Source organism: Brachyistius frenatus, unplaced genomic scaffold, assembly GCF_029030835.1.
Source record: "Brachyistius frenatus isolate BFR_SWC_R1_liver_20210118 unplaced genomic scaffold, ASM2903083v1 Contig_195, whole genome shotgun sequence".
Taxonomy (NCBI): Eukaryota; Metazoa; Chordata; class Actinopteri; family Embiotocidae; genus Brachyistius; species Brachyistius frenatus.
Window position 1 is genome coordinate 352,028 of NW_027210794.1, and position 16,343 is coordinate 368,370.

The 16,343-nt window shown below is 45.4% G+C and overlaps 1 protein-coding gene and 1 non-coding gene across 2 annotated transcripts; both read right to left on the reverse strand.

The window, feature by feature from the left end:
• Window positions 1-267: 267 nt before the first annotated feature.
• On the reverse strand, window positions 268-14,552 carry eif4g2b (eukaryotic translation initiation factor 4, gamma 2b). Its single transcript, XM_069718627.1, has 22 exons — window positions 14,496-14,552; window positions 14,127-14,169; window positions 13,804-13,912; window positions 10,854-10,919; window positions 9,609-9,734; window positions 8,961-9,063; window positions 8,687-8,818; window positions 8,384-8,450; window positions 7,591-7,742; window positions 7,315-7,425; window positions 6,811-6,993; window positions 6,447-6,588; window positions 6,156-6,319; window positions 5,948-6,061; window positions 5,410-5,553; window positions 5,116-5,220; window positions 4,244-4,459; window positions 3,583-3,841; window positions 2,756-2,960; window positions 2,449-2,657; window positions 1,907-2,028; window positions 268-1,821 (listed from the first exon to the last, which is right to left on the reverse strand). Exons 1-22 carry the CDS (start codon window positions 14,550-14,552, stop codon window positions 1,756-1,758), a joined length of 2,895 nt encoding a protein of 964 aa, XP_069574728.1. The 3' UTR covers window positions 268-1,755.
• Window positions 5,637-5,803, reverse strand: LOC138632815 (small nucleolar RNA SNORD97). The gene has a single exon (XR_011311835.1). It is a non-coding gene; the product is annotated as a small nucleolar RNA SNORD97 (small nucleolar RNA).
• Window positions 14,553-16,343: the final 1,791 nt, after the last annotated feature.

Here is a 16,343-nt window from a genome sequence, read left to right on the forward strand (position 1 = left end):
GAGGGATCAGAAGAGATTAGGAGTGACCAGGCAAGATTAGGAGTGACCAGGAGGAATCAAGAGAGATTAGGAGTGACCAGGAGATATTAGGAGTGACCAGGAGGTATAAGGAGGAACCAGGAGGAATCAAGAGAGATTAGGAGTGACCAGGAGAGATTAGGAGGGATCTGACAGCTCACACACCTCCACAATAAGACTCAGTGTCGTTACCTCAGATGTTGAAGTGTGTGTTGGTGTGAAGCTGTTAAATAAAAGCAGAGAACCGTGTTGGTGCTCATGTTCTGGACTTTATTGACATTAAAGCAATAGAGGTGCACAATGATTATGAATACCTGACAATAAGATCCAAACCCACCGTCTCACACAGACAGCTGGTGAGCACGATTGTTCAGGAAAACTTTTAGCATTCGTTAGGTTTTAGTGCAGGCGAAACATCAATTACAACCTGCCCCAATTTTTTATTTTAGTTTGCCAATATTAGGAACAATTCATCTTCCATGCAGACCCTTCCAAAATAAGAGGTCACACTCAGTCAGTCTGAAATCAGGGCAGCATTAAAACTGAAACTTTAACGGGTACGTTTGTCAATTGAATTCATAAAAACAAGCTCTTCTTGCCTTCTTAAATATTAATACTTTGTAAACCATGTGAAGCTTCAACTGGAAACGTCTGCTTCAATATATTTATTGTGCAATTAGGCCTGGATTAAATCAAATACTTCAGTGTTTTTTTGGGCTCTAGATTCTTCTTAGTAGATTTCATTAATTTCCCAGCACAAAAAACAAACAGCCCATCTAACTAAGAGGTAGAAACACAGGCAACTTTGAAACGTTACAGCGGCACACCAATGATTACAGTTCGTTTTTCTTTTTTTAAGTAATGTAACATCTGGAGGAGGATGAGTATTGCAACCACTCATGTCATAAAAGATAACAGAGGGACAGATAGCAAAAGGGAGAAATAACAGAAAAAAAAAAAAGGGAAAGCTGCTCATCATCGACTATGAAGAGCACTTCTTATTGTTAAAAAAATGGTTTTAGTGAGCAGAAGTTGACCTGCATGCACCTTCATCTGTCATGAAATGTTGTTCCAGTTGATGCTTTATTCTCACTTCAGACCTCCTCCTTTCATCACGCTGTCTGAAACAAAGTCACGTTGTCTTGACTTGTCTGGGTTTAAATCCTCGCTGCTGTTTTCAGGTGCGATGGAGAGGACTGGCAGAAGATCACCGAGCAGCTCGCTGACAACACCTTCGGTTAACGGCTCTACTGGGACGAGCATTAGTGAAGAGCTCCACTAACTGGACTAACTTCTGGGGAAATCCTACACCTTAAATAAAGCGGTTTCCTAATGGGGAAGGTTCACATCAGTAAAAATCATAGTGGAAGTGAAAAACATGCAGCACAGTGAAAAAAAAAAAAAAAAAGAAGTTACAAACCTAAGTCAGAGCAAGAAGAAGAAAATAGAAACGCATGGTGGAGCCACGCTAGACTTCAAGAATTCATGTAGCTGATCAGGACACGGATTAAAAAATAAAATAAATCAAACATCCATTAGGCAACAGATCAGATGACTCGTCTCAGCGCCGGTGGTCGCACACGAGGCCCTACAAGGTACAAGCTTTTGGGTTTACGAGACAGAAGCAGCCGAGAGCCACGTGGTAGTGGTTACATGAAGCACGCAGTTTAATACAGGAAAAGCGAGTCTACGAGTAAGGGAAGGTCGCTCTACGCCACGACGCTTCGGCTTGGTTCGTCAGTCTGCTTCCTCCTCCGACTCCTCCTCCTCCGCCGTCTCCAGCCAGGTGAGCCACTGGTTTACCTGCCGGGAGGGAAAACACACTCCGTTTTGGTACACAACAGAATCTTGGTGGTGTTTATGAGGACCTGAATGTTGTTTTCTGTACCTGGAATAAAGCTTTTCCTTTTCCAGGGAATTCTTGGGTAATGTCTTCTTTCCATGCGAGGAAGGCTTCTTCTTCAATGATCTCCATGTCGTAGAAGTTGACAAAGTAGCGCAGCAGCATGCCTTGTTGGAAAGAGTTTAAAACACCGTGTTATTAACGCTCTGAACCCGACGAGAACATATTTAAGATTTAAATAGTCATGATAATATAAACAATGCCACTGTCTTTCTTCCTTCTTTCCTGGTTTTACCGGCAGCAGGTTGTAATGTCTTACTCCCGTCAGAAGGTGGCGGTAAGGCACCAAGCAGTGACTTCACCAAAACAACTTCAGACTTCAATGTCTCTTAAAATTTGTTGGTGAAGTGAACAGGAGCTCCCAGTGAGGAAATATGTGACGGAAGAAAATAAAACAACCAAACTGCAGATAAACCAGCTTTTTCCATCCAAACACTCCTGCATATATGAATCTTCTACATCCCTGTCCTGCAGTTTCTACTTGTTGGACGCTGACTTCTTTGTGTGCAGCAGACGGTCCACCGTACCTTTAGGGAAGCTGCTGACGTTGCAGTGGACCTGCAGGGCGTAGAGAGCGCTGACCTGCAGCTCGGTGTGGTCGTGCAGGAACTTCTGCATGACGGGCTTGAAGGCCAGCAGCAGCTGCTTCTCCTGCTCCAGCTGCTCCTTGGGGGGGGCCGCCAGCTGCTCCTCGACCTCCGCCTCGCACAGCTCCAGGGAGATGTACTGGAGGAAACTGGGAGGACAGCGGAGGGTTAAAGGGGGGTTCCTTAAACTCAGCTGGTACGCTGACACAACGACGACCCTGCAGAGTAACACGTTCACTAAGTGTACCTGGTCATGAGGATGTTGACGAAGCCTTTATCGGTGTGCAGCTTGGGCGAGATGTTGTCTTTAATCCACTTGTAGATGGACTGAGGAGAGGGGTCTGCCTTTATCTGCTTCAGCAGCTCCTTCTCCAGCTTCAGCAGCGGGAACAGGAAGCTCAGGCCCTTCCCCTCCAAGATCTCCAGCATGCGGTCCTTGTTCTGGTCGATTTCTGCCACCAGGAGGAGGTCGGTTATTCACACACGAGTCATGAGCAGGTTTAGGCAATATAGTTAAAAACATCTTGCGACTGACAGACACTTTAAACGTGATTGTAGTGCCCAATAAGCACCACCAGGGGTCAGTCAGGATACAGGCAGAGAGCTGAGCTAATAAACAAACTGTTGGGCAATATTTCAGGTTTACATGGGATTAAACAGGCGAGCTAGTCAACCATCATGTGCAGCTTCTACTGCAGGAAGGAGGTGAAAAACTGTTGACCAGTGGCCTTAAAATAACATAACACCTACATGTCCTTCAACTGAACACAAACATTACTCACTACACCGAAGGACGATCCTTTACTTTGTTAAGCTAAACACTCAAATGAGGATCAACTGTGCAGCCTTGTTGTGTTTATTTAAACCAATCAGCTGTTTTTATTCCATGTGTGACACTGAGGAAACAAAATAACACAAAGTTGTTACAGAACTTTTAAAAGGATATCAAGATCTTTAAAAAATAATAATAAAATAATTTAGCTGCCTGCCAGAAGATGTATTGGAGCCGTGGTCCCCAACCTGAGGTCCGCGGCCCCAGAAAGATCACCTATCAGATGCAGGTAGAGGACGTACCAGGGAGCATCTTCTGCATGTTGACTTTGCTCTGCTGGAAGAGGTCGGTGAGCCACTCGCGGTCCTTCAGTTTGGCCGTCTGTTGCAGGCAGAGCAGGAAGAGGGGGAAGTGGGTGCCGTTCTCCAGGGGGTGAGCCAGCTCCGCCACGCTCACCAGCTCTGCGATGATGGCCCGGGCCGCGAACTGGGCCAGGTAGGACTTCACCAGGGGCACGTCCACCTCGATCTTAGGGCACTGGTCCAGGACGTTGAGGAAAGCCTGCAGGAGCGGGAGGAAACGCCAGAGCATGAATAATGATGGATTGTAAGTGCGTGACTATCCGTGGTGTTACGGTACGGGTGCTCAGAGCGACCAAAAAGGACCAAAAGAGACCCGACTTCACCAAATGGCTCATTTAATAGATCTATAACAAGTAGAAACTACATTATATTACATAGTATATGAAACTCAGTTCCAATTCTATTTTCCCATTGAGGAGGTGGAGTGATGTTTCTCGTGATGAGCAGGATGTGATGTCGTGATGATTTGTTCATAATGTTCAGTTGACCAATCAGATATCTGGGGGCGGAGCTACTTGCTGTATATTGTGCTTTAAATCACTACTAGCCACTGTCACAGTGTGCATGTACGTCCATGTATGTTGTGGTGGCGTGTTGTTACCTGCATGAAGTTCTCTGCAGTGATGAGGCCGTCTATGCGCAGCGTGTGAATCAGAGTGCTGGCGTGCTCCTTGTCCTCATCAGGGCGGTCCAGGGAGCACACGATGATCTTGCTGAGCATCTCTGGCAGGAAATGCTTCGGAGCCTTCATCTCTCTCACGCCGCTCACAGCCTCCGTCAGGTTCTTGGTGTTCAAGTACTCCGTCATGATCGCCTCCTACACAGACGATTCAAAGGGCTCAGAGAGGCGCTGCAGCAGCACGACATGAACGAGGGCTAAAAATCACATCTCTGTATTTTTAGGCTGAATAATATTCCATGATATATATCTCAGTATTTTCTACAGTGTGGGCTCAATGTTCATGTTTAAACCAAAGCTACATGTGAGACGCCACACGCTCTTTTATTAAAACAGATTATGATCAAAATAAAATCCGTTTGAAAACATGGAAATGACAAAATAAACATCCTAAATTAAATAAATGTTGTCGAGTGCTGTTAAATCGTCCTTCAGTAAACGTGTTGTCTCACTTCTGCTTGTGATTTTGCTGCAGTTAATTTTGTGATACTCTTTAATACAGCAGCCATTTAAACTAGTTCTTCTCACTCTCTCCTACTTTCTTTACTCTCCTATAGTTGTTTACAAGCTTTTCAGACCTGCTGGCTGCTTTAGCTCATTAATTAGCGATGGCTTCTTCCTCTCCTGCTCGGTGCGTCTTATATTTAGTTAGTCCTCTGCCTCCTTGTAATAAATGCAGTTTATTTTCCGTGATGGAAGCGAGTCTCACAGCTCTGCACCCTGAAAACCTGCTCTTAACTGACAGTCTTCTGATTTTCCATATTTCATGGAGCAGCTCCAGATGTTGTGCCTACCGTCATCTTGACAAGCTCCTCCCTGGCAGGAGGCGGTTTCTTGTTCGTCTTCTGAGGTTTCTCTTGAATGGGCGGAGGGTTGGTCTTCAGGCCAAGCTGTGGAGGCTGAGGGCAAAGGTCATGCGGATTATTTTACACATACAGTTCACCAACCAGCGCTGATATCGTAATGTGAAGTCAGGTTTCTGTCAGTCACTCGCTAGCTGTTGAAAAGTTAATGCTTCCTCTCAAACCTCAGGTGTCGGTGTTCTGTAATTGCGTTCCAACATCTCATCTACATCTATGTTGAGTAACGGGTGGGCGTGTCCTACCTGTCCCAGGGGGGGTTTGAGTGCGTGGGGGCTGGGTGCTGGGAGGCATCATGGTAGGGATCTGGGGCTGGAGCTTGGGCACCTGGTTCTTATTGAGGAGGAATGACTGAGCAGGCCTGAGGCTGATCTGAGGCATCATGAACACAGAGCGTAGAACAGGATTAGTGCTGGTCTTTACCAGACGCTACATCTGCTTATTGTCTGTATGTGATGCCCTCATATTTCATAATCGCAGTCAGTGGACCAGCTACCAGTTTGAGGAGAAGGAGGAGGAGGAAAGATGGAGATTAAAGATGGAGTGAAGGGAAGAGAAGAAGAAAGACCAGCAGCAGGTTGTGTTCCTCAGAATAACGCGTCTTTTTATAATCACTGGGCATCAACACAGTCATCAGAGCAGGAATCAGTTGTTAATGCTGATCTGAAGATTTCATTTTGTACATTTTTAAGTGTGCTACGTGTCAAAATGCCGGCGGGGGTGTTTCTGTCTGTATCCTGCAACTTACACATCCAGCTGGAGTTACCTCGTCTGCGTTGAGCTGTCCTTTCTTGCTGAATCGTGGAGGCATGTCTTTGGACTGAACCTGCTGCTGGGCCATGTGATTCTGGTTCTGGCTGAGAAAATGCTGGTTCTGAACCTGTTGGAAGATGATTAGAGTCAGTCAGAAAAATACTGCACAAAAAAGAGGAGGAACAGGAGTTCCTGACTGACATCAACTGTCAGCAGATTACCTGGTTGGACTTAACAAAAGACTTGGCCCCCATTTCAAACTGAGACTGTGGAGGAGGGGCGATGTGGCCGCTGTGGCCGTTGAAGAGCGGGTTGGTGCGATGGCGTCCCATAGTGGGCGAGTACCTGTCCTGAATGACCCCCGGCCCAGTTCCAATCCCACTGCCTGAGACAACAAAGTGCAAAGACGTTACAGGTACACACAGTAGAGGAGAGCGTGTCAGCAGAAAACCACACGAAAGCAAAACCAGAAGATGGTGAGATGTTGCTACACAGAGGAACCAAACCCACACCTGGCATCTGTCCAAACATGTCAGCCAAGCCTCCGAGAGTCTCCCTGTCCAGTTTCACTCTGTTGGGCATGAAAGGGCTTTCCAGGAAGAAGTCCATCCTCATCCCCTGAGACATGGGTGCTGGAATGAAAACACCCAAATCCTGGGAACACACGGCAGAGCCAGTCACTAAATTATCCTTCAACAATCATTACAAAACAAATCCACAACTCAACCTGGATTCCTGATATTAACTGGAGTCAGATGGTGTTTACAAAACCAGAAACTTATACTAGTCTCAACTGTCAGGAAAATGTCACGCTGACTCGTCACGACAGCCTGCACACGTGCAGAAGCTGCTTTCTTTATGATGTGACTGACTCACTTTCACTGCTTCTTGACGGATCTGGTGAATCGTCTTTGGTCCGTTGTCGATGAAAGCCTTGCGGGGGACCCAGTTGTTTTCTCGAAGTTCCACTGTGTCTTGCAGCAGGAAGCGGATCCTAGCGGGCAACTCCTTGTTGTTCATTAAGGATCGCATACGGCCAAAGTACTGATCCATTAAAGACTGAGGAGAGTGGAGAGGAGAAGGTGGCGGTGAGCGACCGTTAGTGTTACAGCAGGATTCATTTACCACCGGCTCTGAGCCCAGTGGGGCATTAGGTGAGGCCACATAGAGAGCTAAGCCTGGACCTGAAACGAAGCAGGACGACTTCAAAATGTAAATACTTTTACTATCAAAAATGAACAGGGTGTTGAATGCAAATTAAAGTTTTTCTTCTTGAGAGAAGTGTCTCTGTTGAATCTGACGTGTTGTTCTGCAGACGGTGCAGCATGACGAGCTTAAAGCCTCACAGCCGCTCCAGATGGCTGCCGTCACAGCTGTTACCTTTGCTTTCTCATGGTCGAGTCTCGGCCCCACTGTCCTCATTATCTGACAGAGGCATTCCAGATCCTCCCCCATGTCTTTGAGCTGGACTCTCTTCTTCTTTTCCAGAAGCTTTATGAAGGAGAGACGGCAGAGAGAGGGGTCACAAGGTACACTGGTTGGATTGCATGAAGGTGTACAGCATTTTCTTTAGATTCCACATCTTCTTATGAGGTGACTTCCAACACCACCAAGTACTGTAAATACCAAACATTAGAAAAACAAGTGTGCACGTACTGTTTTGATGCACTTATGAAGGATAGATTCATGGATGAGGTCGAGTTTGCCAAGTTCCCCGATGAATTTAATGTTGCCAAGCATCTTGATCTTGGCAATGGCACGCTGCTCCTCCTCCTCAGAAGTAAGAGGGTTGTCATGTTTGTCATAGACTGAGGTGAGAAGAGGGAACAGCAGTAGGTAAGAGGACAGGTTACAGCAAACACATGATCACCTCTTAAGCCCGGGTCAGACCAAAGATTCGCAGAAAGAAATCTATTTTGGAACATTGCAGCAGAGCGAAGTGGCCGTCTGACCTCGGCTTAAATCAGCTGCTGGTGTCGATAGTGGGCAGTTTCAGGTGATTAAAAGAGACGCTGATTCCTCCAAATAACAGAACTGCACCAGAACAAGACCGAACACGGAAGATCTCCGGTCTCAAGTTCACGGCATATATTTGGATAATTCTCCTGGGAAATACAATGAAGTCGTCGCAGCTCTGAATCTCTACCCTTTGTTTCATATTTTGCCACTTCATCACAGCTAAAAATTCAACTATTGCAAGTAACTCTATCACTATGCTCATTCATGTTTTAAGATGTTAAAATTCTTTCCAGCTCCAAAAAAGACAGAAACTGCAGCAGTTAAAACGAAGGTAGAGGCGCTGCTGTGCCGAAGTGACGTCATCTGTGGCTGCTCTGCTGTAAAACTAGCAGCTTTCAGGCTGGGCAATTGTGAACAGCTGCAAGTTTCCAATCATCTCGTCACAAATCTTTGGTCTGAACTGGTCCGTACAAGATGCACAAAGACTTACTTTCAACATTTCTGGTGCGGTTTTCAAATTCATCTTGAAGCTTGGAAATCAGCAGTCTTCTGAAGGTCTGCAACAGAAGCAAACATCAGCTGGTTACACGCAGCTCAACGAGAAACGCTGCTGCAGTCACTAACAGCACAGATTACAAAGAGTTAGAGGTGTTTCAGAAACCATTAAATCATCATTAAGAAATATGTTCCTTTATTAGAAGCATCGTGGTGCTTCATTATGGATTGTTCTACAGAAAACAAATATATCGCAGGCTGAGATGAACTTTCTAGAAGAACAAGAACCGCCACTTACTGTGCTCTGCTTTTGGGATGTTTGGATCTCGGATGAAGGGCCATCAAAGTTTGGAGCGTCCTCTGCCAAACGCAGACATAGCTGAGCATAGAGCGAGCTATACTTCGGCTCTTCTAGGGCTTTGTCTACAATCTGAAGCCCAGAGAGAGGAGGGACAGACAAGACCGCCCAGGTCTTTAAAATGTTCCTTGCATGGCCACGAGCAGCCCGCCAAGTATCAATGAACACATTTCCATTCAGCTGAACAATAAAAGAATTAAAGTGAACGCTTTACCAGCAAGATGATTCCTTTAAGGACGAGTTTTGAATCTACGCCCACGTTCAGGAGCTCAAGGCATAGCTTGTCAAACTTGTCAGGCGTGAGTTTGTTGAGTATGCTGAAAAAAAAAAAAAACAACCCAGGAGACAAACAGCCAGAGGAGGAAGTCAGTATGTGCAAGATTAAAGATGAACATCAGGACGGTTTTCCAATATATTTAGTAACATGTGAAGATATCTCAGGGTTATTTTAGGCAAAAACAAATAGCATCCTGACCAACAGCATCATTTTACTAGCTTTAATTTCTATAAAAGCAAAACGTGCAGTCGTCACCAGCGAGGCTAAATTCCCCTCCGACACACTTCAGCACTTCATCTTTGAACAATATGAGGAGCAGAACATCTCACTTCATAAACTCCTGAGATGATATTTAATAGCTTCAGTAGAAGACTTCTTAAAGAGAGACATTTACTTCAAATCAACCAAATCAGATTATTGTTAAAACATTTGCTGGTCTGAAACGTCCCAACAGAAACTCCACCAACGTGTTGATGAGAAGTTGTTCTGTTTGCTGCTGATGGCTGATTTGGCCGTGTGTGTCTGTGTGAGGGAACAAAAGGAGTTTGTGTTTTGTGACTGAGGAAGGATGAACTTGAACCTTACCCCCTCACTTTCCTGAAGATTGCATCGTGTCGCTCTTTTTCGTTGCTGGAGTTGGCATCTCGTCTAGTGCTTCGTGAAGGAACCCATCTCTGAACGCTTTGCCCTGGGGTTTTCCCCAGGAACTCGCTGCAGAGGCAGAGAGGGAGACTGAGTGGTGACGCTCAGCTGCTGCAGCAGAGGACACAAACACGGCCTAACGTACAACAACTGCACTTGAAGGGCTGCCCAGCAAATGGTGTTAGAGGATGAAACCGGACGATCCTTCCCCCTGAGGAAGGTGTGATGTATGTCCAGAGAGAACGTCAGCAGCACGTAGGAGAAGCTGCTGCAACAGTGACAGCAGAGATTATGTTTCTCTAATCAGTCCTCTGCTGTGTAGATAGAAGTTATCTAGAGGCTGCGCACCATGTTCACCGGCTCAGAAAACAAAGACCCGGTTCATACAACGTTACGCATGAAGGTGCAGGTCCTCTTCTTTTAGCAGCCTCGACACGATATACGGTCGTATAAAGGAGCCGAGCGCTCGGTGTCCTCACCGGCTGCTCCAACACAATCATTAACCTTCCCCCAACAGAAGTGTTAACGGGCAGCTCCCTTCATGTGTGCACTTTTAAAAGTTAAATGCTCATTATTCTGGTTTTGTATTTCTCTGTGATGCAGCAGAGTTAACAGGGTTACTTAATATATTGTGTATCAGCCTGCAGCTTAACTCACCTTCTGATGCCCTAAAGCATTAATCTAAATAATGAAAACAATATCATAAACTAAACTAGTTGACTTGAACAATTCATCATCTGAGAGAATCACCAGTGCACATTCATTTCCTGCTTCTCCTCCACGGCACACAGTAAATCTACAATAAGACATCTCACCAGCCTCATTTCACTTCAAGTGCTGGTTGGTGAAAGTGTCCCTGCATCAACATGTTTTTAACGTTTCACACAAGTGTGAGTGCTGTGCTGCCCATTTAAATGCTTTGCTCAGTTTTTACTCTTTGTTATGAAAAGCGCACGCACACACGCACACGCGCGCACACACACACACACACTGCAGCTGAGTGACATCATGCTGCAGGACTTCTTGGTATTGAAATTCAGATTTCCTGGAATTCTGTCCCACTAATCAAAGTCGTCTCAGATTTGTCCGTCTGGAGGAAACTACTAACAATAGTCATAAAAAAAGCCATATTACTACAAATAAACTTCCAACACATTAGGTGAAGCCAGATGGAGCTAAATAACCAACCTGTTGCCGACAGTCTTGGGATAGTGCTGAGGTGCACCCCTACCACCTCCTCCCCCCGAAGAAGCACTGCAGAGGCAAAAGCAAGCAGGGGAACACGTTAGGTTCATGCAACGCTGCACTGAGTCCTCACAGGAAACTAGATTTATTCAACCTTCACTAACAATGGAGAACACACTGAGGAACACAAGACAAAATTCATCTTTAAACCCCCCTCCCCCAAAAAAGTAATCATGAGCAAACTAATCTGTAAGAACACATTCAACCATAAACATAAACAAAGTCTTTAACAATGTGTAACCTGCCCTCCTCCCTGGATGAAGTGTCAACAGAGGAGGAATAATGGCCTGACTTGTCCAAGCGCTTCATGAATAAACATTACATGATGTGACTGTCCCAAAGAGCGTTGGGGAGCCAGAGAGGCAGCTTCAACAATAACAGTGCTTTCATTTATAAAGAGCGGTGACAAACGGAGAACATCTAGAGGTGCGTGTGACATGAGCATGAATGCACCAATCAGTCACCGGAGAGGAAGCGAGCCGAAGCACATCCACATGCAGACATCTTAAAGTTGAATCTTCCAGAGAGCCGAGACCACACGCTTCACGCTGCAGTCACACACTGTCACACCGTCTTACATTTGCTTTCTGTGGTTGGCATTTAGCAATTGCTCGCCACTACTTAATGAACATTAATTCGTTTTTTGTTATGTCATAAACTGTCAGCAGTTTAATCATCTAAACATCTTTGTTCTTTTACAAAAGGTTGGCTGTTTTCTAAAATCTGAGTTCAGAAAAATCCTTCTTTTGTTTTAAATACGCTGCCATTGTGGTTTAATTACTGAGCTCTGCCTGATTCTTAGAAAAATAAAAATAAATACAAAAATCACTAATAAACTTCTGAATGAAATTAATGTTTAGAATAAATTATGTCATTGTGGGTTTAGATCAAGTTTGTGTTGTTTAACTTTGCCCAACACTGGAGCCTGACTGAGTCTGGATTTTTACAACAGATGCTAGTAAAGAAATTCAAATCATGATATATCTGCAGATATTCTTTTTACACGTGTCGTATATACCATTTATATACGTATATAAACATTGTGTTTTTTACAATGATCCCTCAAAAATGGCGATTGACCACTTTTGACACTTGTGACAAAGATAAAGCAGCAGGATATTTTATTGTCCACAGTGACATCAAGGAAACTTCACTGGGAATCTAATAACTAAAGATATAAAAACACACAAATATATACATTTTAATTACCCCCAAGCATCTTTTTCTGTATTATGTTCTGTGTAACTTTTTATATCGGTCTAGCTTATAACTAATAGATCAAACAGAAAGAACAACATCTTTTTTTCTAGGGGTGTAACAGCAATGAACCCGTCACTACCGGATCATTAGTTCGGTATGAGGCTTAGTCACAACGTCTATTTATGTCGACACTCCCGGAACCAAAATTGTGGAGCATGAACTCCACCAGGACCAGCTGTCAATCAGCTGTGGCCTGCTACTCGGGTCAGCCCTACAAAGTGGGCAGACAGCGATGCATTTTTCACCTTTCTTAAGTCACGCTACACGACGACGCTTTGGGTCGCCAGCTTTTACGCAGCTGGAGTCGACTGCTGCGTTTATTAAAATGAGTTTCATCAGATGAAGTTAAGATGGACGACTGGAAAACACAGCAGAAATGCTTTCTGTGTGAAGTATGAACAATGTGCTCTTGTTGACCACTTACTTTTCAGGTAAATGACAAAGTTTGTGCATCTCTTTTGTTTTCTCTGCTGTACTGAAGACGTATTGAACTATGACCTCCAAACTGAGGTACAGCTACTAAATGTATGTACTGGAACATCTGTTTTTTAGGTGACTGGAGATATTATCACGTATGTGGCCAAAACATGCTGAGACGCCCAGAAGCTCTGGTGACAAGCAGTTTCAGGTTCAGTGGAAAAGTAGAAGAAGCCGTTCTTCACTCTGACTGCTGCTGTTTCATCACAGAAAACACGATCGACGAATAATCAAATCTCAACGACTGCACGGAGCTGCACGTCAGTTTAGTATATTTAATGGAAACCGGGGCTGTTTATTTACGATATTTGTAAACCTTGCGAAATAATATTTAAGACTATGGCTGTACATTTAATTGTATTAAAATGTAATTTTGATAAATACTTCTAAGCGATCTTATTTCCAAATAACAACAATTCTGCTGCATCAAAACCAGCTGAAGGTTTTTGTTTTTATGTTTTAATGCTGCATTTAAGCCGATAACAAGAGCATCCTCTCTCTGATGTGTATATATATGTGCTCGTCATATATTCAGCAGCATCAATTTTTTTGTTGAGTTTCGTCATGTATCAGGTAAATAAGTGCACTAAATATTCATATGAAAAATGGAGAGATAGAATTGCGATTCTCGTTTTATCCAGAGTTGTGCAGTCTTATTTTAGAAAAAAAATGTAAATGCTTCAATGCACATGATCAATTTGCTCTCTGATATTAAAGCTTCACAGAAACATCTGAACCCTCTGAAGGAATGTACCATAATGACTGCAAATGTAGAACTCACAATAAACTCTGAGTTAAATATCAACTATCCTATGGGTCCACTCAGACATTTCAGAAGTTAATCCAGGCTGTAAGACATCCTGCTAACAATGACTGTGTGTATTGTGAACGGCCTATTGTGTGTGCTGCCATCAGCAATATACAACCAACAGGACAGAAACCCTCCCAAGGCTCAGGCCTCACGCCCAGCATCCCTTTTCAAAAGGTCTCACAAAGAGAAGTGTCCGACAGCCATTTTGAGCCGACCCACATCCTGCTTTGTTTTAAAAGGCCGGAAGTTCCTGCCCCAAAATGCAAGCGGAGGGATAACCATGATAAAACATACATCAAACAGATGTCCATGTTGGTGTGTCCTGTGCAGGCTCTGGTTTATTACCTGAAACGAGAAGCACCCCCTTCTGCAATCACACTCTCCACTTTGGCGGCTTGACAATGGAGAATACTCAAAAGAATAATAAAAATAGGAGGAGATGGGGGAAACGGTGCTGAGGAGGAGAGAAGGGATGACATTAGATATACTTATATACATTAGATATACATATATACATTAGATATACACTTATATACATTAGATATACTTATATACATTAGATATACACTTATATACATCAGATATACAGTATATATACACACACATACACACACTAGAACATGAGCACAAAACCACCGTCCAGACTCCCTGATCAGCTCTAACGTTACTGGACCTTAAACAAAGAGTCTCCAGCGGCACCAGGCCCACAGCCTGCAGACACCAGGACCGGACACCGAGGACCGGACACCGAGGACCGGCGGAGGAACATGACTTTAACTTCATGTGGCTCGGTCACATTTAAAACGTAGAAATCTGCGCTCATGTTTTCTGCTCCAACAAAGCGAAGGGCAGCTAACCGGCTAACGCTAACTAATTAGCTCGCTTGCTAGAAACCATTCAGTTCGTGACGTCACTGAGGTGACGTCACTGAGGTTCACCGTGCTCGAGGAAGCTCATAACAACAAGAGGTTGAATCCCGTTCTAAATTCTACTGGGTCAGTGCTGCCGTCCGGTCCGGACCGCCCGCATCACCTCACCGTGACACCGCGGGGGGCCGGGCAGGGGGGCGGGCGGGGCCCCACCAAGCGGCCCATCCGGGCTTTTGAGGCCAGTTTTGCAGGTAACTTGGTCGAATCCCGAAAGACGGGACGTCCCCGTCCTCCGGTGGCACCAAGCACCATGAAGATGATCTGGAGTCACCGGGAAACACCGGGACCACGAACCGGACTCACGAACCGGGACCCACGAACCGGACTCACGAACCGGGACCACGAACCGGGACTCACGAACCGGACTCACGAACCGGACTCACGAACCGGGACCACGAACCGGGACCCACGAACCGGGACCACGAACCGGACTCACGAACCGGGACCCACGAACCGGACTCACGAACCGGGACCCACGAACCGGGACCACGAACCGGACCCACGAACCGGGCCCACGAACCGGGACCCACGAACCGGGACCCACGAACCGGGACCACGAACCGGACCAACGAACCGGGACCACGAACCGGACTCACGAACCGGACCAACGAACCGGACTCACGAACCGGACTCACGAACCGGGACCACGAACCGGACCAACGAACCGGGACCACGAACCGGACTCACGAACCGGGACCACGAACCGGACTCACGAACCGGACCCACGAACCGGGACCCACGAACCGGACTCACGAACCGGACCCACGAACCGGACTCACGAACCGGACCCACGAACCGGGACCCACGAACCGGGACCACGAACCGGACTCACGAACCGGACCAACGAACCGGGACCACGAACCGGACTCACGAACCGGGACCACGAACCGGACTCACGAATCGGGACTCACGAACCGGACCCACGAACCGGGACCCACGAACCGGACTCACGAACCGGGACCACGAACCGGACCCACGAACCGGGACTCACGAACCGGGACTCCCACGAACCGGACTCACGAACCGGGACCACGACGCCATTTTCTACTTGGATTTACAAGCTAGGCTATCGACCGGCTCCAGGCTAACATGCTAGTTAGCTTCATCGAACGGAGGCGGACGTTAGCATCTTAGCAGGCTAGCAGAAGCCATTTTGGATGAACCTGTGCGGTATCGTAATAAAGCCGTCTTACCTTCACCAAAGCAGCTTCAGTTTGATGTTGTTGTGAAACTACCACAGGAGAATCAGACGGTTGTAGAAGGGAAGTATTCTGCAGCGGCTCCGGGAGAGCTAGCAGCGTGAAGCCCGCTCAGACACTCTCATCAGCCCGCTGGTTAGCTAGCTAGGAGACAGCCTGCAGCCTTATGGGGCAGGAAGTCACCAATTTGCATTGGTGACGTATTTTGTTGCTACCTCAATTCTGACCAATCACATCAAAGATATGTTTCAAGGCGTTTCTCAGGCCACATATCATCCAATGATAGGCGTCTTCAAACAAAGGAGCCCGCCTCCTTTATTTGATTGACATACAATTTAACATATCGTGTGCAGACAAAGTTTATCTGCTCAAATTAAAATGGATTAAATTACATTAAATTTTCACCGAGGGCAAAATCAATTCATATATTTTTCCAATCAATTAAAGAACAGATACATTTCAATAAAGTGTGAACAACAGATGACAATAATACATTGGGGAACTCTTTTAAGAACATAATTGCTGGTGTTTTTTTCTGAAGAGCTGACACCTTTCAGTGATGTCTTTGTTTCTTGGAGGTCTGAAGTCTGAAGCCTTACTGGCTGAATGACTACTGCTCATAATCAAACCTATTGGTTTTCAGTACATGTGTTTAGGTTAAATTTTAGTATACTAAAACACAGAGTTGATTTATGTAGTTATTTGGTTGAGTATATAGTCTACTGCATACTTTTTCTATATTAGTAAAAAAGAGGTA

What these genes read in the sequence shown, in the direction of transcription:
- eif4g2b (XM_069718627.1), bottom strand. Translation starts at nt 14,552, where the DNA reads ATGGGCCGCTTGGTGGGGCCCCGCCCGCCCCCCTGCCCGGCCCCCCGC. An exon ending in TCGACCATGAGAAAGCAAAG is followed by an intron (nt 6,994 to 7,314) that starts GTAACAGCTGTG and finishes CACTCTCCTCAG; the next exon opens with TCTTTAATGGATCAGTACTT. An exon ending in CTGCAGAGAACTTCATGCAG is followed by an intron (nt 3,842 to 4,243) that starts GTAACAACACGC and finishes CCGCTCCTGCAG; the next exon opens with GCTTTCCTCAACGTCCTGGA.